The following is a 26,912-nucleotide window of genomic DNA, read 5'->3' as shown; positions in this document are numbered from 1 at the left end:
TCTTTTCTACTTAAGTATCCAGCTCAAGGACACACACAAAACATTGAGAGGATGACATTGTATATGACTGTGGACGCTTTCATAACCAACCTCAGGGCAGGAGCATCTGTTGTGTGCTTTTATAACGTTTTAAAGAACGCACAGGATCAAGCGAGAACATGTAGGCCGTCAGAACTAATGTGAATGTACAGCTTTCAGCATGTTTATGTTGTGTTTGTGTGTATTTGCTGCAACTATTGGCTTCATAACAGCTCAGTCCCCTTTGCTCCTCTGACAGTCAGCCAGACGTACTGCAAGACCGCTGGAAACTGACTTACATAACACTGAGCAGCTGTCAAACAGAACAGCCTCTAATTTTTCAGACCAATTAATGAGCCTATATTTGAAATTAGTATTTCGTTTTTGCCGATTTATGGCATTTTATTTGAAAGTAGCCGATTTCAAATTCTTACATTTGATAGTATAATTTTCACAATCGAACTTGCCAATGAATAATGCATATGATTTCAAATATTCGGAGTAAATAATATTAATAAAAAAGAATGAGTTCATTCAATTTAATTCATACATTTGATTTGTTATTACTAAGTTTGATTTACAATTTATATATCATAAATAACCTTGCTTGTTTGTTTTTCAAATACTAGAGTGAAGAACTCATTATTAGATTTTTTGTTTTTATCTTACATTTTCCATTTACATTGCAATTTTAGTTTATCAGTTTTCAGTTTTTATGTCTTACATGGTTGTATCATTTTTATTTCAATTTAGTTTTATTTTTTCAGTATATCAAGTTAAACTTAATGATAATGAGAAATGTTGCTTTGGCAGCTAGCTGAAATAAACTTCTTTTTTTTAAGTAACAAAAATGTTTAATTATGGTTAAAACAGATACTGACCGACATAAATATATTGAGATTCAATGTTACCTTAAAATCTATACAAGATACTTTTATTTGGATGTTTCCCTTTTATATTTTCCATTTTAGTCAGTTTTAGTAAATCTTCCTGTGGTTTTGAAATTAATTTTATGTCTGTACTATACATTTTATTTCAGTTTAGTCATTACATCAAGTTCTAGCTAGGCAAACCACATTCATGTAGAGACAATAACAGGTGCAACTTTGCTCAACAACAATGTAAACGTCAGTGTCACTGTCACAACTATTGTTCATCTGTTTATTTTAATCTACAGTATGGAGCCAAACAGATACAAAGCCCTCAACACATCACAGCCAAACAACTTCCCCTCTCACGTTTTCCTGCACTGTTCGCATTGTGCTAGCCACAGAAAGACACACACAAACTATTATATAACTGCCTCATGGATTCACATACAAGTTAGTCTCAGAAATCTATTTAAATTGGATAAAAGCTCCTCTCAGATGGCTGACTGCTATCAGCTTTCGTCTTGTGTTTCCCTACAGGCTCAGCACCTGCTTCATAAAGGTGACACTGCAATGACATGACCATCAGGAGCACAGACAATCTCTAACTTGACCATCAAAGCCAAGAGTCCTTCAACTCCTGTCATTAGAGACCTTCTGAACTTGACAAAGTCGGAGCTCTGAAATAAAGCAATGATCAACAAATACACAACCGCATATCTACAGCACTAACTCTACACACAAAAGTTATTATAACTTACCTACTGCATCAGTCCTTCATGTTCACATGGCCAAAGAAAGGTAAAATACAGAGATCAATGCGTCAGATAATAAACAGGAGCTCTATTCCACCATGTGCCGTTTCCAGGAAGGAAGTAATGTGTTTTCTGCTATGAAAGCGCATGATCAACACATAACAGCAGCTGGAGATTCTCTCAGTCTGTCTGTCATCATCATTGCTCAACAACACATCTGAAGCCAATTTAGAAACTGAAACTGAATGTTGAGACTTTCTGTGCAATTAATGCATTGCTCTAATAAGCTAGGTTAAATTAATTCTAATAATAATATTCTAGCTGGTCCATAAGACATTATTTAGACCAACTGCTTTTTAATTTAAAGCATGCACTTTGTTTATTGCATGCAAATACATCTATTTTAATGCATGCCACATCCAGACAGCTATAAAAAAAATTTTTTTGTTAATATAATATTTAATGACCACTGTCTGATCACGGTTTGTGAATGTACAGACTGTAACAAAAAATTCCCCCCGAACACTTATCTGACTCCTGAACGCAGGTAAACAATGTCATCCTGTGCCCAGATGCTTGACAGATCGAGTCCCTGCTATATTTTAACTAAGAGGATCATGAACATTTATGTTTTGTTTTTAACACGAAAGGCTGTGAGATTCAACTTCAATCACACACATGATTAGTATGATAATAATAATAATACCACAAAAGCTGGATTCAGGACTTCGGATTCAATAATAACAGAACATACCAATGCAAAATAATAAACATTCTATTAAAAAGCACGTCGATTAATGAACTGAAACTGAATAAAAAATCAATTAAATTAACCAGACTTTAAAAAACTCGTCTCTGCAGCTGTCAAGAACTCATAAGTTAACGTTAACTGTCAAGACGGACGAAAAGTAAATAACAAAACGTCACATATCAAACATTTTTAAATTCTAATGTTGAAAAATACATTGGAAACATTTGGTAGGAGCTATTTTCGTGTTTTTTAAATGTTTTCTCCCGACACGCTAACAAGCTAAAGATGCATGACAGACTTGACAGAAATAAAGAAATTAAACGCTTCACCTCAGATTGATGTCAAACGGCAGCGTTTGATCCTCGCCGACCAAGGAATCCATTGTGTATCAAAATACGATTGTTGTGATGTATCCGTGAACATTTCTCTCAAAACATGATGTCCGTTGTGTTATTTTTGCACTGTGAGCAGTAGATTATGAATGTAATTTCAAAGAAGACGTTTGAAACCGCCATTTTAAAATCCGTGACGTCATTGTGCGAGCACGCGCAAAAAAGTTGGACTGTTATTTTCCCGAGAAGTGAATGATGAATGAAATGCTGTCGAATGACAACAAACTGTTAGAAGAAAGGGATCATTGGGGTTCTATATAGAACCATAGGGTTCTTTACTCAACTCCGAAGAACCTTTTATGCTAAAAAGGTTCTATAATGACAAGAAAAGAACCCTTTTGGCACAAAGGGTTCATATCTTGAATTTTGTGATCATTCACATGCATTCATAAATACATTTGAATACACCGAATAATGCAGTGAAAGAACGCACTCAAAATGCACACGCGCACTAGTATGACTTCATCATGTAACTTCACATTAGCCAAGATGCATGCACTTTTTAGGCACGATTTGTTTAGTTTTTGAATATACTTGATACTGTTAAAAGGCACATCATTAAAACAAAAAATACCAGTTCATATTTCACACCTAAACAAGCGTGGAAAACGTAATCATAACTAGCTACTAAATTAGTTAAAAATGCCTATCCATATACAGCTATGATTTGCGAACCCCAAACTGACTCAAATGATTTGCGAACCGCTACGAACTCACGAGCTGATTCAAATTATTGGCGATCCTCAAACTGACTCAAATGATTCGCGATTCCTCTACGAACTCCCGAAATGATTCAAATAATTCGCGATCCCCAAATTGACTCAAATGATTCGCGAAACCCGCTACGAACTCCCGAACTGATTCAAATGATTCGCGATCCCCAAAATTGACTCAAATGATTCGCGATCCCGCTACGAACTCCCGAACTGACTCAAATGATTCGCGATCCCCAAATTGACTCAAATTATTCGCGAACCCGCTACGAACTCCCGAACTGGACTCAAGTGATTCGCGATCCCGCTACGAACTCCCGAACTTTTCATATGATTAGCGATCCCCAAATTGACTCAAATGATTCGCGATCCCGCTACGAACTCCCGAACTGATTCAAATGATTCGCAATCCCGAAATTGACTCAAATGATTCGCGATCCCGCTCCGAACTCCCGAACTGACTCAAATGATTCGCGATCCCGCTACGAACTCCCGAACTGACTCAAATGATTTGCGATCCCAATACACATAATGCTATAAAAGTGTGCACATGGAGAGAAATAAACAGTAGATGTTCATGTTAACAACTTCTTTAACTTGAGCAAACGCTGCTAATACACATACATTTGTTAATAAAGTAAATAAAACGAAAACAATCATGTTTTAATGCTACTGAATAAAAATAAACGATCCACTGGGACAGTCTCTGCTCATCATGACAGGACCTGGATCAGAGAGCTGCAGCTCGGCCGATGACGTCACCTCAATTGAGGCATGTTGTACACGCCCCCGTCCATTGACTTCCGCCCCCACGTCACAAAAGAGAGACGTGCAGAAAAGTGAAGCGCAAGCGAAAATGGTATTGCAAGCTCAAACTTAATTCAATTCAATTGCAATTCTTAATTTTTGTTTGCAAAAAGCAAATGTATTTTCCTCAATACTTTAAATAAAATGTTTTAAATTTGTTTTTGTTTTTATTGCTTTTGTATATTTTAAATAAGGTAAATCTTCTGATTTATTAAAATAAAAAGTCACATACATGGATTTGTCTGGGCTAAGCCCCGGATCTCCACTCACCCTAGAACCACCCCTGTGTCGAATTATGCATGGATTGGAATAATTTTTTAATAATCCATTAATAAGACATTGTCTGTTGAATTTAGTTGTACAAACCTAGTGACATTTAATTAAATTTAATAGAATATATATATATATAAATATTTTTTTTTCTTTTAATTCTGAATAAACTTTAAACTCATTTATAGTGAGTTTATCATTGATCACATTTTAATGCAGATTTTTAAAAAAAAAAACTAATATGTGAATATAACTCATTTATTGCATTTTTAATTGAAGATCAATAGCAGTAAAACAAAAAAGAAAAAGAAAGGATGGATAATGGGAACATAAAAAAAGTAAATGCGTCTGTTTCATTTTGAATATATCTCATCTAATTTTCATGTTTGTACATAACATACACGTACACACAAATAGCTGTGTCTTGATTTTTTGATTTTTTATTTTTATACAGGAAAAGATTAAAGACAATCGGGCCTGGCTCAGTATAAAACTGATTTTCAGCAGGTTCCTGCTCTGCAGAACATAAATACCACATACAAAAACAAAACTCCTAGACAAGACAGCAACAAACACACAGACCAAGAGACTGAGCATCAGGGGGAGGCCATAAGGCCATCTCAGTGGTCACAGCCATTAGATGGCGAGCAAATGTTATTTTAAATAGTCTTATTGATGTTATAGTTCTGATGTACTGTGGAATCTCATTCTTGTTACTGTTCTGATTCTGATATTAGCAGCAACTGTAAAAATGTCTTTTTTTTTGTAACTAGGCCATCTACTGCCATCTGCTGACAAGAGACACTTAATACTGAATCAGAGGAATTTTAATGGCAAAGGATGCTTTTCTTCAAAGAAAACGATGGAAATATGTTTTATATTTTTTTCTAAATGAAGCCATATTTAAATGCATAACTTAACATACATTCTGGCATTTATGTGTTACTGTCTTCCTCCCTTTTCCACATTCTTGAACATTAGGAATTTAAAAGAGAACAGTTTTTTTATTTAAATTTAGGTAGAACTGTTGCAATTCATTTATTTTGACAACTAATATAATGTTAAACATTCACTGTTTACTTTTCAGAGTTCATTGATTATATAACATTCAGTGAAGGTTGACTAAACTTTAAAATATGTAATTATCTGAATGTCTCCTGAGTATGATGGAGCTTTTAGGGGTGTTGAGAACCAGAACCAAGCGGACTGAGCAATAAAGCTATAGTGAAGGAATAATACAGAAATTGTCTTTTTTTTCACAGTATTATCTCAATTAAAATAAGATTTTAGGCACTCAAACAGTCCAATATACATTTGTATATTGAAATAATGAAGATTTCTGTGCCACCCCAGACTTTGTTTCATACCAAAAGTAACCTGCTCTGTCTTGTCTGTCGGCACATTGTCAGTGTCCTCTCTGCTCCACAATTTATTTTTCACATTTTTTGAATTTAATGAATTTCACAATGAGAGCCATGCCATTGATTGTCGGACATAGCAACAGTAATGAAAGGTCAATTTGAGAAGATGCAGACTTTATGTCTGTACTTTATGTACAGTACATACATACAGAGAATCGAAATTGCGTTACTCTCCAACCATCGGTGCATACAGATAACAGTAACAGTAGAGCCTAAAAATCTAAATCAAATAAAAAATATAAGATACAACTATACAATTAGGGAATGTAAAAAGACATAATAATAAAAAAAATAAAGTTAAATAAAGCAGCACAAGGCACATGGCAGATAGAGTGCAAACCAGTGAAGTGAACAAACAGAAAGTAGGATCTTGGGGGGTGGGGTCATAGTTCTGTGGTGCCTGGGACAGAAGAGGGAAGGGGGGGGGGCAAGTTCAGGAGCGAGTTCAGCTTCCTGACAGCCTGATGGATGAAGGTGTCCTTCAGTTTGCTGGTCCTGGCCTGGAGACTTCACAGTCTCCTCCCTGATGACAGCAGACTGAAGAAGCTGTGTGATGGGTGTGTGGGATCGCCTGAAATGCAGAGGGCTTTACGGGTGAGACAGGTTGCATAAATGTCCTGGAGGGACGAGAGAGAAACACCAATAATCTTCTCAGCTGCTCTCACTATGTGTTGCAGAGTCTTCCGGCAGGACGCATTGCAGGCACCATACCACACAGAGAAGCAGCCCGTCAGGATGCTCTCGATGGTGCCTCTGTAGAAGGTGTACATGATGGGGGGCGGGGCTCTGGCTCTTCTCAGTTTGCGGAGGAAGTAAAGGCTGCTGTGATTTTTTTGGCCAGTTCTGCGGTGTTTGATGACAAACTTTAAAGGTGGCTTGAAAAAGCCAGGCCAAAAAAGTTTTAATGCCTTAAGTTTTTAAGTTTAACGTTTGATTTTTTTAAAGGCAATGCAGTCTATCAGACAGACAGACATATAGATAGATAGATAGATAGATAGATAGATAGATAGATAGATAGATAGATAGATAGATAGATAGATAGATAGATAGATAGATAGATAGATAGATAGATAGATAGAGGACTTTGCACATTGATGGCATGCTGTTATTATGATTTTGCACATTGCTAGCATGATTTAACATGTTGCTAGCATGATTGAGCATGTTGTTAACATGATTAGCACGTTGTTAACATGATTTAACATGTTGCTGTCAAGATTTAGCACTTTGCTAATGTGCGGTTAGCATCATTTAAGGTGTTGTTAACATGATTTAACACAGTGCCAGCATTTTTTACCACACTGCTAATATGATTTAGCTTTTTTTTAGCATGAGTACTATGTTGCTATCATATTGATAGCATGATTAGTATGTTGCTAGTATGATTTAGGACATTGCAAACATGATTTAACACGTTGATAACATGATTTGAAGCGATCATATGATGCAATTTAAAATTTTCTTTCTCTTTGGAGTGTTAAGCTCTTGGTTCAGGAAAATACAGCTGAGGAATTACATCTACTTCACGCTGTGGAGTTCACTGTGGACGAAGCACAGTCCAGCCCAGGGTCCAACTCCCTCGTTGTGAAAGTGAAACTATTTTGTCCGGCCTTGCAAAACAGGACACAACTAGAAATAGGTGGTTAAGTTGTATTTTCAACACAGTTCCAGAACAGATTAACCCAAATATTTTTTTCACCTTAAACCACATAAATACATTTCATTACACCAAATAAACCAAAATTTGGTTCTTTTTAGCAGCATCATATGGCATCTTTAACACATTGGAAACATGCTAATATTATGTTTTTAGCATTTTATTAGCATAATTTTGCTAACATGATTATTGTGTCTAAAATTAATTATCATGTTTTTAACGATTAGCATGTTACTAAAATGAATGAACATGAATTTGCATGATGCTACAATGATTTAGCTTGTTGTTGGCATAAATTAGCATGAATTAACATTTTAACATGATTTCACATGATGCTAAATTATTTAGCATGTTGTTACATAAAGTAGGATGTTGTTAGCATGATTTAACATGAATTAGCACATTGCTAACATTATTTAACGTGAAACTAGCATGTGTGTAGAATAAAATAACATATTGCTAGCATGTTTTAAAGTGTTGCTATGCAGTTGCTAGGGTACTAGAGGTTTTTGCTAAGGTGTTGCTATGCGGTTCCTTGGCTAAAAACCCAGCTAAAACAAATTCAATTGGCAAAAATAGCTAAAACCAGCTGTAGCAAGAACAACTACTAAAAAACCAGCTGAAAACCAGCTAAAACCCTGCTGATTTAACAAAAAAAAAAAAAAAAAACCTGCTGATTTAGCAAAGAAAAAAACATATAAGACCAGCTAAAACAAGCCTAAGCTAGCCTCAGCTGGTTTAAGCTAGCTTGGTCTTTAGGCAGATCTCTCAACTTAACCAGCTAAGAACAGTCAAAGCAGCCAACAATTTAGGCTGGTTTTATCTTTTTTTTCAGTAGGGAGTTATTAAGTTTTTCTATAGTAATAGACAGCTTAAAACACTATAAGTCTCATTGCATAAAAGTTGTCACCCTCTCAATGAAAGTCTAAGGGATTTTGGGTGATTTTGAATGTCTTGTTTTTAGAAACCGTAGAAAAGATATAACAACCAACGTCAGACCAGTCTGAAGGTCTGACCCGAGTTTGGTGGTTGTAACGTTAAAGCTTTAGGAGAAGAGGATGACTAAATTTAGGCTCAGAAGAAGTCAGTGGAAAGTCCAACTACATAAAAGCACCTGTGTGTTTAGGCCAATGCAGATGCATATGTGTGAAATCTGCACTGCTTTGACCTACTTATGCCACCAAAAATGTTTCTTAATGTAGGCGTATTCATTTTTTGCTACATTATGAAGACATGACATTGCCTCCCTAACTCAAATGACCTAATAAACATACTAAACCAACTTTTACTAAAAAAGGAAAAATGCAAAAAAAATTATGAGAAGTTTTGGTTTAATGCTTTGATTAGGGTTAATAATCATCATTATCTCAGTATATACTGCAGTGTGCCTAAGTTAAGTTATCATAATGTTAATGTTTGTCAGTGGTTTTGTGGGTTTCACTGTGTTGGAAAAACAAACTTGGTTTCTTGTAAGTGTCTGCACAAGGGCAACTTGGCAACTGCTAAATGTGTTAGGATTATTTTAATGTTGTATTTCAAACATTTGAAAAAATAACTTTTTTATATAATTACATAATCAAATATTTACTGCACTCCAATAACTGAATATCATGTCTGGATATATGCAAATGACATATGACAATTTCAATATGCATGGTCCAAAAGTCTATTTTTATTTTTTTATTATTATTCTGCATTTTCAATGTGTGGTTTAGACCCCAATGTATTTTTGACGTTCTTACATCATGGACTAAAAGATAACCAACTGATCTTAGAAAATGAATGCTTTATTTTGATTGACACACAGTCATTCATTACATTCTGGCTGATGTGGAGGGTCTTTGCTGCTGGATTCAGTGCAGCAGGATGAAGGAGAGCAGAGAATAGCAGAGGAACATGAAGCTCTGAGTGACGCTCTGAGTGCCGTTAAACAGGTTACCCTCACAACATGTGATATAGCCAGGTCCTAGCCATTTTAGCGGACAATCACAGATGTATTTGGAGGCACATCCTTTTACAGTGTTTGGTTGATTTCCTAGAGAAAAGAAAGAAAACAGATGAAATAAATAAAAACAAGCAGAGGAGACACGGCAAAAACAGTCTACACTGGCTCTGTCATTAGGGAATTCTCTTTGTTATAAATGAATAAAAAGAAATAAGAAATAATACCTCTGATTTCTACTTCATGCTTTTATGGTAATACAAAAGTACAAAGGTGCATTGACAAGGGAAAATTTGTAATGTCAAAACATTTATTTTAATTTTCTTCTATTGCTTTTCTCACCCTTTGCAGTAAAGCAGTAGTCTTCATCCTCCACACAACTCTGTATGTCTGAGCAGTCCTCCTCATCACAAGTGAAACATTTCTTCTCATCATGATCATAATAAGCAACATTATCATAATAAGAGTATGAGAAATCTGTAAAGGGAAAAATTAATTTTCAATTCAAAAATTCTTTCATTTTTATTTTATAAATTTTATAACATAAAATCATATAATCAAACAACATTATTAGCATTCAGATTTCACAAAGGCTTTAAAAATATCTTAAAATATCTTAAATTTGGAGATTTAATGTTTTTTTCCAAAGAGCATCTAGTTTTAAAGGAAACAATTAAATCTAACCAATGCAAAATCAATACAAATATTTTTTGCAATGCTTATTTAATTGATCACCTAGAAATAGTGCCAAATTATCCCACCTCTCCCAGAAGGTCCGGGAGTCTCCCTCATTCTTAAACTGCTTCCTAACACCCAGTAATATGCAATATCCCTGAAATCGAGCAAGAGAGAGGAGCTCTCCTAGATATTAAAGTTAGTTTTAGCCAAGTTAGACAAGATGTATTTACTTGTTTCAATTTGGTATATACATGCATTTCGAATGGATTTCCATTAAAAGACTTTAAAAAGCCAGGACCATTTTTAATATAACTCAGATTGGATTCTTCTGAAAGAAGAAAGTCAAATACATCTAGGATGCTTTGAGGGTGAGTAAAACAGGCTAATTTTCATTTTTGTGTGAACTAATCCTTTAAGTTATAAAAACATTACTGAATGTTTTCCTGTCCAACTAAAACACTTTCCAAAAAAACTAAAAATTAGTATTCATTATAGTCTTTACCATATTTGTAAATGTTTTCATGCTGTTGTCCTTTATGCATTAGTAATATTTAAAATAAATCATGGTCTAGTGATGCAGAACATACTTTAGCTTATGCCTTAATTGTACCTCTAACTTGGTCATTGGTCATTAGTTAATGCAATGCAAATGCAAATGCAGGATAATACCTATGTCATCTTGTTCATTGCACAAGTCGGTGTCGCAGCACTGGAAAGAATTGCCTGTTGTAATGTACCAGATTTCACAGTCATATGTTGTGGCACAACTTCTCTCTATGGTCTCTTCCACTTTGTCACCTTAAACAAAAATATGAATCAATGCAATGGCAGCAAACGAGCAGCTCTTGTTTGTAATGCATAAAATGCTAAATATCCTGAAGTCAGTTAATAACCAGCTCTCTCTTCCACCCTCAATACCATGAATGAGGTGAAGGCAAAGCACAGAACCCCCAACTGCTTCCCAGTTGCTGCAGCAATTTGGCTGCTCACTGCTCCGGGTGTGTGTTCACGGTGTGTGTGTGTTCAATAATATGTGAAGATCACTCTTCAATACTCAAACTTAATAGATATTGTTGAACATTCAAAGAATCATAAATCCTTTTCATCATGATATCATGACATGCATAAATGGACTGTAGTCAATTATAGAAGTATATTAATATACTTTTCAAACCAAAGCAGTGTTTTCATTGACTTGATTGCAAATAAATGCACAGACACTATTTAAACTGAACAGAGATGACATAACTGAATTCAATGATGAACTGCCTTTAACTATCATTTTGCACTACTGACACACTGTTTTCCAAATGAATGTTGTTCAGTGCTTTGACGCAATGTATTTTGTTTAAAGCACTATATAAATAAAGGTGATTGATTGATTGATTGAAACATTTCCAGTTTAAGTACCACTACTATACCTCTTATAAGGCTCAAAGATGTGAAATCGTTTGAGGAAGTTAATGTTGTCTGGTATGTAATGCTATCCCTTAGAAAACTTCCAATGGTATACATCTTATTATTACGAAAATACTAGTTTCTAGTTGGTATTAATAATGACAAGAAAAAAGGTTACAATTTCACTTGGTAAAAAATAAATATATATATATATATATATATATATATATATATATATATATATATATATATATAAAAACAACAACTGTATGATACTTTGAGTCATGTCTTAAGTGACACTCTAGCAATACCAGTAAATAAAAAAAAGATAGATATGCACTTACCATATTCTGAGCTGCTATATTCTATTATTCTTTTAGTTATACACATGCTTTGTTCATCATCACATGTCGTATTTTTTTCACAAGTAATTCCTTTTGGGCCCTGGCAATCATAACAGACTAGACCGAATCCTTAAATGACAAAGACAGAGAGAGGCATTCAGTGACATCTGTATTTACAACCTAAAATATATTAAATATGCTGCATATTTTCTGTACCTCCAGTGAGAAGAATGAAAAGAAAAATGGAGACTCGCAGATACATCTTGTGATGGAACAAGAATGAGAATGCAATGTTTAATTCATCTTATGTCTGCTCAAAAATGGGAGGGTTTTGCACACCAGTAGCCCACATCAAAAACAAGACAATGATGCTTGCCTTTTTACATATACTCACCTCTACAACTCTTCTGCAGGGAGCAAATGCGGCATCATGCCACAAGATCACTGAACTTTCACATTCAAACCACAAGAATTTATTCAATAATAAATCACAAGTGTTTTCATTAAGTTATAGTAGATGAGTTACTAGTGTCCAATTATATTTGTTACCATTTAGACTATAAACAACCTGCTGAGAACCATCTTGACTTGGTTTGCTGGTTTGAGTTGGTTGGACAGCAGAAAATGTGGCTAAAACTTCTTTAAAACCATAAAACCAGACCACCTGACCAACGTAAACCAGCTTAGTGGACAAGGCTGTTTTACAGCAGAGTAAGAAAATCTCAGTTATAATAAAAGGTTCCTTTTCTTAGGTTTACTGCGATAGCGTCAGCACTATGGGAACACCTTTGGTGTGCCGAATGTTTGAAGCCTTTATACCATCATGCCAATTCATTGGCCAATAGCACGTGGCACCGCCCTGAGAATACGTCATGTTTGCTCATACCGGTGTGCTACATGCAAATTCATCAGATTTAATGTCCTTCAAAACGGGATTATCTGTTGCCCACAGGAAAGCATTTTTTATGTGTTCTCAGCTATTTCTGAAAGAGCAGTTTACTCCTCTCAAGCGGACACGAGGAACTACAGGAGATGCATCGATCCGTGCAACAGGTTCTTTGAAGGTTCAGATACTCATGACTACAACATGCTAAGGATGCGCTTAATGGACTAGCTTACAGTCAACACTGCGATAGCTTGTGGTTTTAAAGAAAGAATGACTCATGTCTAACACCTGCCAATCCGTTTCTGCGGCTGCAGAGGTGCTACACAAGATGGTCACATGGAGGGATGCGTGCAAGCGTGCTCATGGAAAGCGTGCTTTCTACAGTGGCCTCTTTTACAGAAGCTAACGCGCAGTAAGAACCGCCAAACAGTGATACAGGCAACGAATAGATTCTCATTTCCAGCTCAATGAATCCCGACGTATGTGGCAAGGACTAAGGACCATCTGTACCTTTTGGAAATAAAATAAATTTGGAAATGAATTGAAAATAAATCTTCTGCAGAGGTGAGAGCAGATCCATCTCTGGCTGACGAGCTAAACTCTTCCTACGGCCATTCAATCTAAACAGCGCGAGTCTGCCGATCAGCGTGTCAGGAAGCAGCAGTCAGAGCAGCGATAATCATGTGATCATATTTATGAATTAGTTAATAATAATAATATTTTTTTTTAACATTTTACACCTATTAATTATTGATTTATATTTTATACACCTTTTATTTTTTATTTATTTATTGGTTATTTATAAACTGTTGTTATAGAAAACCTGTATATATTTATTTATTTATTATTATGTTTAAGAATAGCTATATATTTTTGATAACTTTTTATTTTTTATATATTATATATATATATATATATGTATATATATATATATATATATATATATATATATATATATATATATATATATAAAATTCTTTAATCAGACTACATTTCTCCACTTCTGCAATTTAATTTCTGAGGGCTTGAGGCAGTATTTGGCTTCCTTTCATGGCTGTCGCTGAGCTTCCTTCAATTTTCCTGTCATTACTTACACTATTTTCTTTTTTTCCTCCTCATTTCTTCTTGTCTGCAATCTGAAACAAAAACAGAAATCAGTTTCAAGGTTTAAAAACATTATACAAAATATAAAAATTAAAAAATAGGGGCAGCATATTTAAAGTAAAAATGAAAATTTAAGAACATAAGTAAAAATCTATCAGAAATAATGAACATACAATGCGAAAATTTGTCACCTCACTATAGAACACTTGCAGCAAAAGGGAAAAAGGCTACTGTCAGACCAATTCAAAACAATTCAAAAATTCTTCAAAATCATCAAAATGAATTTACCGTAAACCATTCGTGGAGACTGAGCTTCTCCAGTTCAATCCGCTGCTTTGGATCGATTTGCAGACAGCAGCGAATAAAATCACAGCATTCTTTTGACAAGCCATCTCTGCTCCAGGTGTTACTGTTGATCTTGCGCAGGTCTCGTCTTTTTGGAAAATCCCCACACAGCATTACAAACATGAGGATCCCGAGTGACCACACTGTAGCTGGTTTCCCGTGGTACTTGCCGGTGGTCAGATACTCAGGAGGGCAGTACTCTCTAGTGCCTGGAGAACAGATTTTGTTTCCATCAACACAATATTTTACCTAAATATTCATTATGATGCAAGAAATGATTTGATGCTATTTGATTCACAACAGTGGATCCCATTGGAGACTCACTTTCCAGGTTTGAGGGATCATACATACCAGCAAAGGACGTGTAACCCGCGTCGGTGAGGATCGCACCGCAGCCAAAGTCGATTAATTTGACTTGGAGTGTGTCCGGGTTAATCAGAAGGTTTTCCAGCTTAATGTCCCGGTGAAACACTCCACGCAGGCAGCATGTTCGAGCTGCGAATATTGCCTGGTGCATTATAACTCGTGCCACGTCCTCTTCAATGGTCACTATTCGCTGCAGGAGAAACCAATTCAGTTCCTCAAAGTGCATGGGCCGCTCAAGGACCAAAATATAGCGGTCAGGCTCCACGCGCCAGTCCAGAAGCTGGATGACTTCCTGAACCCGAGGGCCTTCGTCTGTCAGAAGTAACAGAGCGACCTCCAGAGGAAGAGGCTTTGAATAACCGTCCTAGAAGAGAGACAGTTGTGATGGTCAGACTTAAACAAGTCATGGACAAACTGTTGAGAACGGCAGATTGCCTGCTGAAAAATCACTGTGATTAATGTTAATATTAAAAACAGTGACTGAGAGGAGAAACAGAGAGAGCGCAGCCTACTAACAATGATGATGAACTCCGTCTTGCTGTTGGAGACCAATTTAATCGCCACCTGATCAACAAAACAAAAAAAGAATTCAATTCAGAACAGATTTCACATCATTTCGATAATTTTCATGACATTTACATAAACAGATAGAGCATGTCTAAACAGATCTGACAAGTTAAGTGCTCTAAATAGTAAATAAAAGATACACTAGAGTCCTTGCATTAGACGACTATAACACAGGACAAGAATAATTCAATAAAGATATTCTATTCAAGATATGAATGAAAATGGACACCTGTTGGCCATCCTCCAAACGTGTGGCTGCATGAACCGTTCCAAAGCCTCCCTCACCCAGCTGAACGCCCATCACATAACGGCATGAATTGATGTCTGTTAACAGATAAATAAAGACGCTGATATAAAATGTAAATCAGAGACAGCACTTACGTCATCTAAAACTATTTCAAGAATATGATTCTGATTCATATGAATTTAGACACTGGATATGTATGTATACAAGACTTTTTAAAGAAACTATAGAAAAAATATTTTTTCATGTGTAAATTGTGTACCTTTTTTAAATTATTCTTAAAGAAAGTGCATATTAAAGTAAATGTAAAGCATAAACCATTGAACTGCTGATAAAAGACTCTGTGTGTGTGTGTGTGTGTGTGTGTGTCACTTATGGAAAACTGACCCATAATTGTGCTGTTGTTATTCTCCTTGTCTGTGATCTGAAAGAAAAATCATGTTTAATATCAAAATACATTACAAAAACCACATAAAAAACAGATGCACAACGAAGAGAGGCAACATTCTAAAGAAGAACTAAAGAAGACGGTCTGAATATACAGCGCTGAAACTTGTCATCTGTGCGGTGCATGAGGATTGACTACATGATAGTTACAGCATGTACTGAAAGGAAGCGTGAGAAAGCTAATGTCTATAGTCTCATACAAACTATTTCAAAATCATCTAAATGTATTCACCATAAACCAGTCGTGGAGACTGAGCATGTCCAGTTCTATTCGCTGCTTCGGGTCGATCTGTAGACAGCAGCGAATAAAATCACAGCATTCTGTTCAGAACGAAGAGAGAGACGTCTGATTATTACCTTGAAATTCACTTTGATCAACAGTCAAATTATCCAAACCACCATCCTTCAGAAAGCCACTAGGCTCAGATGTTTCTTTAAAGATTTGAAACAATATTCATTTTTGCTGAAGTGAAGATCTCACCTTTCGAAAAGCCAGCTTTGGTCCAGCTTTCACCATTCATCTTCTGCAGGTCCCGTCTCTTTGGAAATTTATAAAAAAGTATCACAAACAAGAGGATCCCGAGTGACCACACTGTCGCTGGTTCGCCGTGGTACTTGTCGGTCATGTAATACTCTGGAGGGCAGTACTCTGTTGTGCCTGGATGAAAGAGATTTTGTTTCCATTAAAATAGCATCTTTAATTGAATAATACAGAACGGCCCTCAACGCATCAACCCACTTTCCAGGTTTGAGGGATCATACATACCAGCAAAGGACGTGTAACCCGCGTCGGTGAGGATCGCACCGCAGCCAAAGTCAATTAATTTGACTTGGAGTGTGTCCGGGTTAATCAGAAGGTTTTCCAGCTTAATGTCCCGGTGAAACACTCCACGCAGGCAGCATGTTCGAGCTGCGAATATTGCCTGGTGCATTATAACTCGTGCCACGTCCTCTTCAATGGTGTCCTCGTAGCACTTTAAATATTCATACAAGGACTGACAGGGCATGGGCCGCTCTAGCACCATAAAGTAATAGTCAGGCTCCACCTGCCAGTCCAGAAGCTGGATGATTTCCTGAACCCTGGGGCCTTTATTTGCAAGAATTTGCAAAGCCACCTCCAGTGGAAGAGGTTCAGGATAGCCGTCCTAGAAGAAAGACAGTTGTTATGATGCTTAGATGGAAAAAACAGTCATGGACATTCGGCGGAGAATGGTAAATTGCCAACTGAAAATCATTTATAGTCTGTGATCAATGTTAATATGAAACACTGGAAATTAAAAACAGAGGAGAAACAGAGAGAGCACAGACTACTTACAATGCTGATGAGTTTCGTGTCCCAGATGGAGGCAAATTTTACTGCCACCTAATCAACAAAACAAAAAGAGATGTGTGTAAGGACGTGGATATTTTCAGAAATTAATATTCTAAGCATGCAGAGCATGTGTAAAGAGATCTGACAGACCAGGAGCTTTAAATAGTGAATATAAGATACACTAAGACTGCTTGCGAGAGAAGTATAACAGGACAAAAATGATTAGCTAGATAAATATTGTAAATAAAGCGAATGGATACCTGTAGGCCATCATCCAAACGAGTCGCTGCATAAACAGTTCCAAAGCCTCCTTCACCCAGATGACCTTTGACTTCATAACGGCGTGAATTGATGACTGTTAAAATATTAAAGATGTTAACATAAACTGTGCAATAGCAACAGCACTTCATCTATTATTAAAATATATTCAAATTAATAATAAAAAAGTGTAATTAAGGTAAATTTTAAGCATAAAAGTGTGTGTTAGATTATGTTTTGGTAGCACACTGACCAATAGCTGTCTCATCCTCTTGTATCTGGCTTGACTGAGGTGGGACAGTGTCCTCTGTCTGACAAACTGGATCTTGGGGAGCATCAACACTACAGTCGGCCGCTGCACAGGCTGAAGCTTGGGGGACACTGACTCTACAGTCTAATGTTTCGTGAAATGGAGACTGAGGGACGTCGACACTCAAGTCAGCTTCACAACGGACTGATGTTTGAAGGGCGTCATCTTTACAGTCAGATGAGACATGAAGTGAAACTGAAGGGGCGTCATTACTATTTTTGGACATCACAGATAATAAAGCTGGAGGAACATCATCACTTAATCTAGACATGGCAGTGAAAAAAGAGACGTAATCACTTGATTTGGACCTAATTTGGGGGACGTCATTACTACAGCTGGATGAGGCACAGACTGTAGCTTGGGGGACATCATCTCTGTCATCTAACAGAGCATAGTCTGCGCATTGGGAGACGTCATCACCATTGGCTAACACGGACCAGACTGTAGCTTGGGTGAAGTCTTCACTAATGTCTAATAGAGCACAGGCTGCACATTGGGGGACATTATCATTGGAGACGTCACTATTACAGCCGGACGCGGCACAGACTGTAGCTTGGGGGACATTATCAGTACTGCTGGATGTGGCACTGAAAGAAGCTGGAGAGAAGTCAACAGAAGAGTCGGATGGTGCACAGACTGTAGATTGGTGGATGTCATTATTACAGCTGGACACGGCACAGACTGTATCTGGGTCATCGAGTTCTCGGCCTAAAGGGGAGAATACGAACCAAAAGATATTAATCATAAAAAGAACATTTATGAAATATTATATTAATTTTAGGGATGCAACGAGATCTGATGTGCAAAACAATTTTCAGTGTTTACATTAGAGCTGCAAGATTAATCGTTTAAAGATGGCGATCTCAATTCAAACACCCATGCAATATTTTTCCTGAAAGACAACGCTTCAGCTATTTCTGTTATGACTGTTTCACATCGCGAGTGTCAGTGGAGCGTGAGAAGCACGTTTTGTTGCTGTCCATGTTAATGAATCATTCATGATCTCCAATTTATAGGCCTATATATAAAAAACATGATTCTCAATTTATCCAGAATCTAGTTTTCATGTTCTTTCTTGCTACATATAATTCATTAAAATAGAACTTTAGTTTCATAAAGTTGATTTCAAAATCCACATAAATATTTTGCATTTTGTGTTTTTTAGTTGAATAAAATACTATTTTCCCACTATCTCGTGTGATCACGTCACACCCCAAATACTCATATAACTGCTAAGATTGTTGTAAATTATGAAGTAACTTTTTGGAGGCCTTGATTTCTACTTTTTCAGTAATTGGTCTAAGTGTACATGCACAGATGTGTTATTTCTGGCTTTTTATTTTAATCTGTTTTGCCTGCATCATGAGCATTGAATTTTAAAATAAGGGAAATGTTTTAAAACAGTCAACATAATTTTTTTTTTTTTAATGTGCCTTTACAGCTCCTAAATTATTTGTGTGTGTGAATATTAATAAGGTCATCCAAACCATGCAAAGTAATCTTAACATATAACATGAACTTGAAAGTATGCAACGTCCAGATTGTGTGTGGAGTTTATGTTTCTGAACTGTTTAGTATAATTGGCATGTCATGTTGAGTTGTATAAAGTTATACAGACAAAATAAGTGCAGAGGTGTTTGCAGACTACAGTAAAGAAAAGGAGTGGAATATTCTCATATCATGGACATATCGTTTACCATCAGGACTCTTCACAGGTGGTACATCACTCTGCTCTGCATTTTCTTTTTGACCTGAGTGAGTGATGTTGACCTTCTTCCTTTCTCTTAGAATTAAAGCAGTTATTCCAAGCAACGTTAAGAGTACCATTTTGAAATAGTAACTAGCGTTGGCTGGAATAAATGCAATGTGAGGAAAATACTAGAATGCAACTAATAATAAAACGACTAGTGTTGGCTGCAAGATGTGCAAAGTGAAGACTATGCAACTAGCAATAACCCACAAATGATTAAACTGATTTATCAAAGCGAGCTTTTTATACCCGCATAGACTGTGACGTCACAAACCAACGGACGTTCCAAAGCTGCTCAGAGCGCCATTGGTGATTGGTCCGTTTTCCGCTGTTGGGCGGGGCTTCTGCGTAGCCAGTGACATCACAAACCAACTGACGTTCCAAAGCTGCTAGCAGAGAGCCATTGGTGATAGTACAGAGATAACTTTAAGAAGAATAAAATACTCCAGTAAAAGTACTCCTTTTTCAATTACATTATTTTATTAATTATAATTATATTTTCATAATGATATTTTATTCTCAAACCTTGTCTGTGATGTAACACACCCCTGGCCAAATCTCTGAGCGATTTCAGACACAGCACACAAGTCGCTGTTTATTTACAACCAATGACCAAGAGAAAACATTACCGTCTACAGCCGCGAGAGGGCGCTCTATGCTGCTCAGTGCTCCTGTAGACTACACTGAGCAGCATAGAGCGCCCTCTCGCGGCTGTAGACGATAATATTTTCTCTTGGTTCATGCCAAATGAATTTTGTTAAATAAGTCGCACCTGCCTATAAGTCGCAGGACCAGCCAAACTATGAAAAAGACTTATAGTCTGGAAAATACAGTATATCTAAAAATTACCTAAACTTAGCACAACCACCCTATAATGATAAAATCCACCAAGTGGTTTTTCAGTAATCTCTTTAAATGTTTTACCTTCTCAAATCGAGCAGTCTGACCGTGTAACGTCACACGTCGGTGACCCCGCCCATGATAATTTGATTGACAGCAGCGCCTCAGCACAGACGGTACTTCTGTCTTACCTCAGACCTGCCCTGAGTGAGCCGTCTTCAGTCTAAGATGCAGACGAGCATGACTCCTAAATTGAAGTGTTTTGTTGTTGGATGTAATAATGAACATAGCAGTAGTCTTTTACTCCCAACATCTGAGCGACTGAAATCGCAGAGGATTCATTTATGTTTGGAGAAATGAAAAAAATGCACCCTTGATCTACTTAAATGCGTTTATGTTCGCGCGAATCCTTCTTGATCCAGTCTCCAGCAGTGAGTATTATGTATTTAAATGAATCATTGAAAATCGCCTTTCCTAATAATGTGCTAATTAGCAAGTTTCACTATGAAAGTGAGCATTCAGGCATTTCAGTGGGTTTAACTAGATTATCATTTAAAGCAGATTTAGTTCACAAACAACTGACAGTTTTGACCTAAATATGATTTTCGATTACAATAATTAATCCTTAAATTTGACATTAGTTAGTTACTTACTTTTTAGCAGCATCAGTCGCGCGCGCGCGCGCGCTCACAAGATTTCCCGGTTCTTTTTATTATTTGAATCAGTGCAATCGGATCAATTCGCGAATAAATAATTTGCTTCTTGTGATGTATTATAAGGAGTAACAATATTTTTTATGAAATGTATTGAAGTAAAAAGTACAATCTTATGCTTTGGAATGTAGTGAGGTAAGAGTTACTCAAAATAAAACTACTCCAGTAAAGTACTGATACTTCAAAATGTAATAGCGGCTGCGATGCCGGACATTTTATCAAAATTCTCTTTATTTTCGTAAAAAAAAAAAGAGAGAAAATATTATTGCGGACTGCTGTACACGCTTCTGCTACACAAGCTTTCATGTGTGCGGTTGACAGATCAAGAGTTCAAATCCCCAAATCAGTTTCATTTAAATGAAGTTTAGCAATCTCCATGTCAGCCAGTCTGTGGATATTTTTTGTTTGTTTTACCAGTTCTCATAATATAGACAGAGAGAAAGTGCATAAGTCTATGATATTATTTTATATAATAAATAGCTTAATAAATCAGTCCAATGGATGAGGTAAAAAAAAAAAAAACATGATTGTATTTAATATGATTGACTATGAAAAGCACATTATATATATTTTATATACTGTTGTTATAAAAAAATGTAATTTCATTTTTTATATTTATTGATATTTTTATACACCTTTTTATATTTATGTATTTGTTATTATTTTTTACTAGCTTTATATTTTCTTATATATATTATTAATTTAAATTATTATTTTGGTTTAGTTATATATTTATTTAATGATATTTATGAATGAATGATAACACTAATTTATTTTAATATTATTGATGTATATATTTATATATATATAAACACACACACCGTTGTAATAGAAAACATAAAGCATTTAATTTCATAAACCTTCTTATATTTATTCATTTATTGATATTTCTGAATGAATAATAATAATAAACTATCTATATTAATAAATATAATTTTACAACAAAATTTACAAAACCTTTTTATATTCATTTACATTTTTATGCACCTTATTCTTATTTTTATTTATTATTTTTATAGCTTTATATCGTTTTTGGTTTGAGTGTCATGTATATTTATGCATATTAATAACTGTTGTTATAGAAAAAGATATGTAATTTTATATAACTTTTTAAATATTTATTGATATAATTATTTAATGTAAGTTATGAATAAATAATAATAACAAAAAAAAACATTTTTATTAATAAAATAATTATACAACAAAGCAGTGTACCTTTTTATATTAAATTTTTTTTGCACCTTGTTATATGTATTTATATTTGTACACACCTCTTTTTATTTATTTATCTTTTATTATGTATTAGAAATAGCTGTATATTTTTCATAACTTTAAATTTTTTATACATAAAATTTTTATTTTCAGGAATATTTTCATCAGAGAACATTTCTCCACTTCTGCAATTTAATTTCTGAGGGCTTGAGGCAGTATTTGGCTTCCTTTCATGGCTGTCGCTGAGCTTCCTTCAATTTTCCAGTCATTCCTGTCATTACTTACACTATTTTCTTTTTTTTCTCCTCATTTCTTCTTGTCTGCAATCTGAAACAAAAACAGAAATCAGTTTCAAGGTTTAAAAACATTATACAAAATATAAAAATTAACAAATAGAGGCAGCATATTTAAAGTAAAAAACAATGGAAATTTAAGAACATAAGTAAAAATCTATCAGAAATGATGAACATACAATGCGAAAATTTGTCACCTCACTATATGACACTTGCAGCAAAAGGGAAAAAAGCTAATGTCAGACCAAAACAATTAAAAAATTCTTCAAAATCCTCAAAATGAATTTACCGTAAACCATTCGTGGAGACTGAGCTTCTCCAGTTCAATCCGCTGCTTTGGATCGATTTGCAGACAGCAGCGAATAAAATCACAGCATTCTTTTGACAAGCCATCTCTGCTCCAGGTGTTACTGTTGATCTTGCGCAGGTCTCGTCTTTTTGGAAAATCCCCACACAGCATTACAAACATGAGGATCCCGAGTGACCACACTGTAGCTGGTTTCCCGTGGTACTTGCCGTTGGTCAGATACTCAGGAGGGCAGTACTCTCTAGTGCCTGGAGAACAGATTTTGTTTCCATCAACACAATATTTTACCTAAATATTCATTATGATGCAAGAAATGATTTGATGCTATTTGATTCACAACACTGGATCCCATTGGAGACTCACTTTCCAGGTTTGAGGGATCATACATACCAGCAAAGGACGTGTAACCCGCGTCGGTGAGGATCGCACCGCAGCCAAAGTCGATTAATTTGACTTGGAGTGTGTCCGGGTTAATCAGAAGGTTTTCCAGCTTAATGTCCCGGTGAAACACTCCACGCAGGCAGCATGTTCGAGCTGCGAATATTGCCTGGTGCATTATAACTCGTGCCACGTCCTCTTCAATGGTCACTATTCGCTGCAGGAGAAACCAATTCAGTTCCTCAAAGTGCATGGGCCGCTCAAGGACCAAAATATAGCGGTCAGGCTCCACGCGCCAGTCCAGAAGCTGGATGACTTCCTGAACCCGAGGGCCTTCGTCTGTCAGAAGTAACAGAGCGACCTCCAGAGGAAGAGGCTTTGAATAACCGTCCTAGAAGAGAGACAGTTGTGATGGTCAGACTTAAACAAGTCATGGACAAACTGTTGAGAACGGCAGATTGCCTGCTGAAAAATCACTGTGATTAATGTTAATATTAAAAACAGTGACTGAGAGGAGAAACAGAGAGAGCGCAGCCTACTAACAATGCTGATGAACTCCGTCTTGCTGTTGGAGACCAATTTAATCGCCACCTGATCAACAAAACAAAAAAAGAATTCAATTCAGAACAGATTTCACATAATTTCCATAATTTTCATGAATTTACATAAACAGATAGAGCATGTCTAAACAGATCTGACAAGTTAAGTGCTCTAAATAGTAAATAAAAGATACACTAGAGTCCTTGCATTAGACGACTATAACACAGGACAAGAATAATTCAATAAAGATATTCTATTCAAGATATGAATGAAAATGGACACCTGTTGGCCATCCTCCAAACGTGTGGCTGCATGAACCGTTCCAAAGCCTCCCTCACCCAGCTGAACGCCCATCACATAACGGCATGAATTGATGTCTGTTAACAGATAAATAAAGACGCTGATATAAAATGTCAATCAGAGACAGCACTTACGTCATCTAAAACTATTTCAACTATATGATTATGATTCATATGAACACTGGATATGTATGTATAGAAGACTATTTAAGGAAACTATAGAAAAAATATTTTTTCATGTGTAAATTGTGTACCTTTTTTTAAATTATTCTTAAAGAAAGTGCATATTAAAGTCAATGTAAAGCATAAACCATTGAACTGCTGATAAAAGGCTGTGTGTGTGTGTGTGTGTGTGTGTGGGTCACTTATGGAAAACTGACCCATAATTGTGCTGTTGTTATTCTCCTTGTCTGTGATCTGAAAGAAAAATCATGTTTAATATCAAAATACATTACAAAAACCACATAAAAAACAGATGCACAACGAAGAGAGGCAACATTCTAAAGAAGAACTAAAGAAGACGGTCTGAATATACAGCGCTGAAACTTGTCATCTGTGCGGTGCATGAGGATTGACTACATGATAGTTACAGCATGTACTGAAAGGAAGCGTGAGAAAGCTAATGTCTATAGTCTCATACAAACTATTTCAAAATCATCTAAATGTATTCACCATAAAACCAGTCGTGGAGACTGAGCATGTCCAGTTCTATTCGCTGCTTCGGGTCGATCTGTAGACAGCAGCGAATAAAATCACAGCATTCTGTGCAGAACGAAGAGAGAGACGTCTGATTATTACCTTGAAATTCACTTTGATCAACAGTCAAATTATCCAAACCACCATCCTTCAGAAAGCCACTAGGCTCAGATGTTTCTTTAAAGATTTAGAAACAATATTCATTTTTGCTTAAGTGAAGATCTCACCTTTCGAAAAGCCAGCTTTGGTCCAGCTTTCACCATTCATCTTCTGCAGGTCCCGTCTCTTTGGAAATTTATAAAAAAGTATCACAAACAAGAGGATCCCGAGTGACCACACTGTCGCTGGTTCGCCGTGGTACTTGTCGGTCATGTAATACTCTGGAGGGCAGTACTCTGTTGTGCCTGGATGAAAGAGATTTTGTTTCCATTAAAATAGCATCTTTAATTGAATAATACAGAACGGCCCTCAACGCATCAACCCACTTTCCAGGTTTGAGGGATCGTACATACCAGCAAAGGACGTGTAACCCGCGTCGGTGAGGATCGCACCGCAGCCAAAGTCAATTAATTTGACTTGGAGTGTGTCCGGGTTAATCAGAAGGTTTTCCAGCTTAATGTCCCGGTGAAACACTCCACGCAGGCAGCATGTTCGAGCTGCGAATATTGCCTGGTGCATTATAACTCGTGCCACGTCCTCTTCAATGGTGCCCTCGTAGCACTTTAAATATTCATACAAGGACTGACAGGGCATGGGCCGCTCTAGCACCATAAAGTAATAGTCAGGCTCCACCTGCCAGTCCAGAAGCTGGATGATTTCCTGAACCCTGGGGCCTTTATTTGCAAGAATTTGCAAAGCCACCTCCAGTGGAAGAGGTTCAGGATAGCCGTCCTAGAAGAAAGACAGTTGTTATGATGCTTAGATGGAAAAAACAGTCATGGACATTCTGCGGAGAATGGTAAATTGCCAACTGAAAATCATTTAGAGTCTGTGATCAATGTTAATATGAGACGCTGGAAATTAAAAACAGAGGAGAAACAGAGAGAGCACAGACTACTTACAATGCTGATGAGTTTCGTGTCCCAGATGGAGGCAAAATTTTACTGCCACCTAATCAACAAAACAAAAAGAGATGTGTGTGAGGACGTGGATATTTTCAGAAATTAATATTCTAAGCATGCAGAGCATGTGTAAAGAGATGCTGGACAGACAGGGAGCTGTTAAAGGAAGTGGAATATAAGATACGATAAGAGTGCTTGCGAGAGAAGTATAACAGGGACCAAAATTGATTAGCGTAGATGAAATATTTGTTGGAGATTAAAGCGAATGGATACCTGTAGGCCCATTCAATCCCAAACGAGTCCGCAGCATTGAAACAGTTCCAAAGCCTCCTTCACCCAGATGACCTTTGACTTCATAACGGCGTGAATTGATGACTGTTAAAATATTAAAGATGTTAACATAAAATGTGCAATAGCAACAGCACTTCATCTATTATTAAAATATATTAAAATTAGTAATAAAAAAGTGTAATTAAGGTCAATTTTAAGCATAAAAGTGTGTGTTAGATTATGTTTTGGTAGCACACTGACCAATAGCTGTCTCATCCTCTTGTATCTGGCTTGACTGAGGTGGGACAGTGTCCTCTGTCTGACAAACTGGATCTTGGGGAGCATCAACACTACAGTCGGCCGCTGCACAGGCTGAAGCTTGGGGGACACTGACTCTACAGTCTAATGTTTCGTGAAATGGAGACTGAGGGACGTCGACACTCAAGTCAGCTTCACAACGGACTGATGTTTGGAGGGCGTCATCTTTACAGTCAGATGTGACATGAAGTGAAACTGGAGGAACATCATCACTTAATCTAGACATGGCAGTGAAAAAAGAGACGTCATCACTTGATTTGGACCTAATTTGGGGGACGTCATTACTACAGCTGGACGCGGCACAGACTGTAGCTTGGGGGAGATCATCTCTGTCATCTAACAGAGCATAGTCTGCACATTGGGAGACGTCATCACCATTGA

At 36.4% G+C, this 26,912-nt stretch overlaps 4 protein-coding genes across 4 annotated transcripts; all 4 read right to left on the bottom strand.

Annotated features, from left to right (window-relative positions):
- Positions 1-8,629: 8,629 nt before the first annotated feature.
- LOC113097297 (uncharacterized) lies at positions 8,630-12,878 on the bottom strand. Its single transcript, XM_026262536.1, has 6 exons — positions 12,410-12,878; positions 12,232-12,277; positions 12,016-12,144; positions 10,943-11,071; positions 9,938-10,072; positions 8,630-9,688 (listed from the first exon to the last, which is right to left on the bottom strand). Exons 2-6 carry the CDS (start codon positions 12,275-12,277, stop codon positions 9,507-9,509), a joined length of 621 nt encoding a protein of 206 aa, XP_026118321.1. The 5' UTR covers positions 12,410-12,878; the 3' UTR covers positions 8,630-9,506.
- A 1,126-nt stretch (positions 12,879-14,004) lies between these two features.
- On the bottom strand, positions 14,005-19,816 carry LOC113097296 (uncharacterized). Its single transcript, XM_026262535.1, has 13 exons — positions 19,552-19,816; positions 17,798-18,562; positions 17,547-17,641; positions 17,290-17,337; positions 16,741-17,119; positions 16,456-16,632; positions 16,207-16,295; positions 15,915-15,951; positions 15,513-15,607; positions 15,233-15,280; positions 14,675-15,080; positions 14,294-14,559; positions 14,005-14,037 (listed from the first exon to the last, which is right to left on the bottom strand). The coding sequence occupies exons 1-13, from the start codon at positions 19,679-19,681 to the stop codon at positions 14,017-14,019; spliced, it is 2,556 nt and encodes an 851-aa protein (XP_026118320.1). The 5' UTR covers positions 19,682-19,816; the 3' UTR covers positions 14,005-14,016.
- Positions 19,817-22,663: 2,847 nt separating this feature from the next.
- On the bottom strand, positions 22,664-24,844 carry LOC113097294 (serine/threonine-protein kinase pim-3-like). The gene is made up of 6 exons (XM_026262534.1): positions 24,567-24,844; positions 24,170-24,264; positions 23,891-23,938; positions 23,360-23,738; positions 22,952-23,217; positions 22,664-22,696 (listed from the first exon to the last, which is right to left on the bottom strand). Exons 1-6 carry the CDS (start codon positions 24,568-24,570, stop codon positions 22,676-22,678), a joined length of 813 nt encoding a protein of 270 aa, XP_026118319.1. The 5' UTR covers positions 24,571-24,844; the 3' UTR covers positions 22,664-22,675.
- LOC113097293 (serine/threonine-protein kinase pim-3-like) lies at positions 24,845-26,888 on the bottom strand. Its single transcript, XM_026262533.1, has 6 exons — positions 26,475-26,888; positions 26,217-26,318; positions 25,944-25,981; positions 25,395-25,773; positions 25,110-25,286; positions 24,845-24,948 (listed from the first exon to the last, which is right to left on the bottom strand). Exons 1-6 carry the CDS (start codon positions 26,755-26,757, stop codon positions 24,845-24,847), a joined length of 1,083 nt encoding a protein of 360 aa, XP_026118318.1. The 5' UTR covers positions 26,758-26,888.
- Between the last annotated feature and the right edge of the window lie 24 nt (positions 26,889-26,912).

This window comes from Carassius auratus, unplaced genomic scaffold (genome assembly GCF_003368295.1).
Source record: "Carassius auratus strain Wakin unplaced genomic scaffold, ASM336829v1 scaf_tig00216170, whole genome shotgun sequence".
NCBI lineage: Eukaryota > Metazoa > Chordata > Actinopteri > Cypriniformes > Cyprinidae > Carassius > Carassius auratus.
This window is presented reverse-complemented; position numbering and strand designations above follow the sequence as displayed.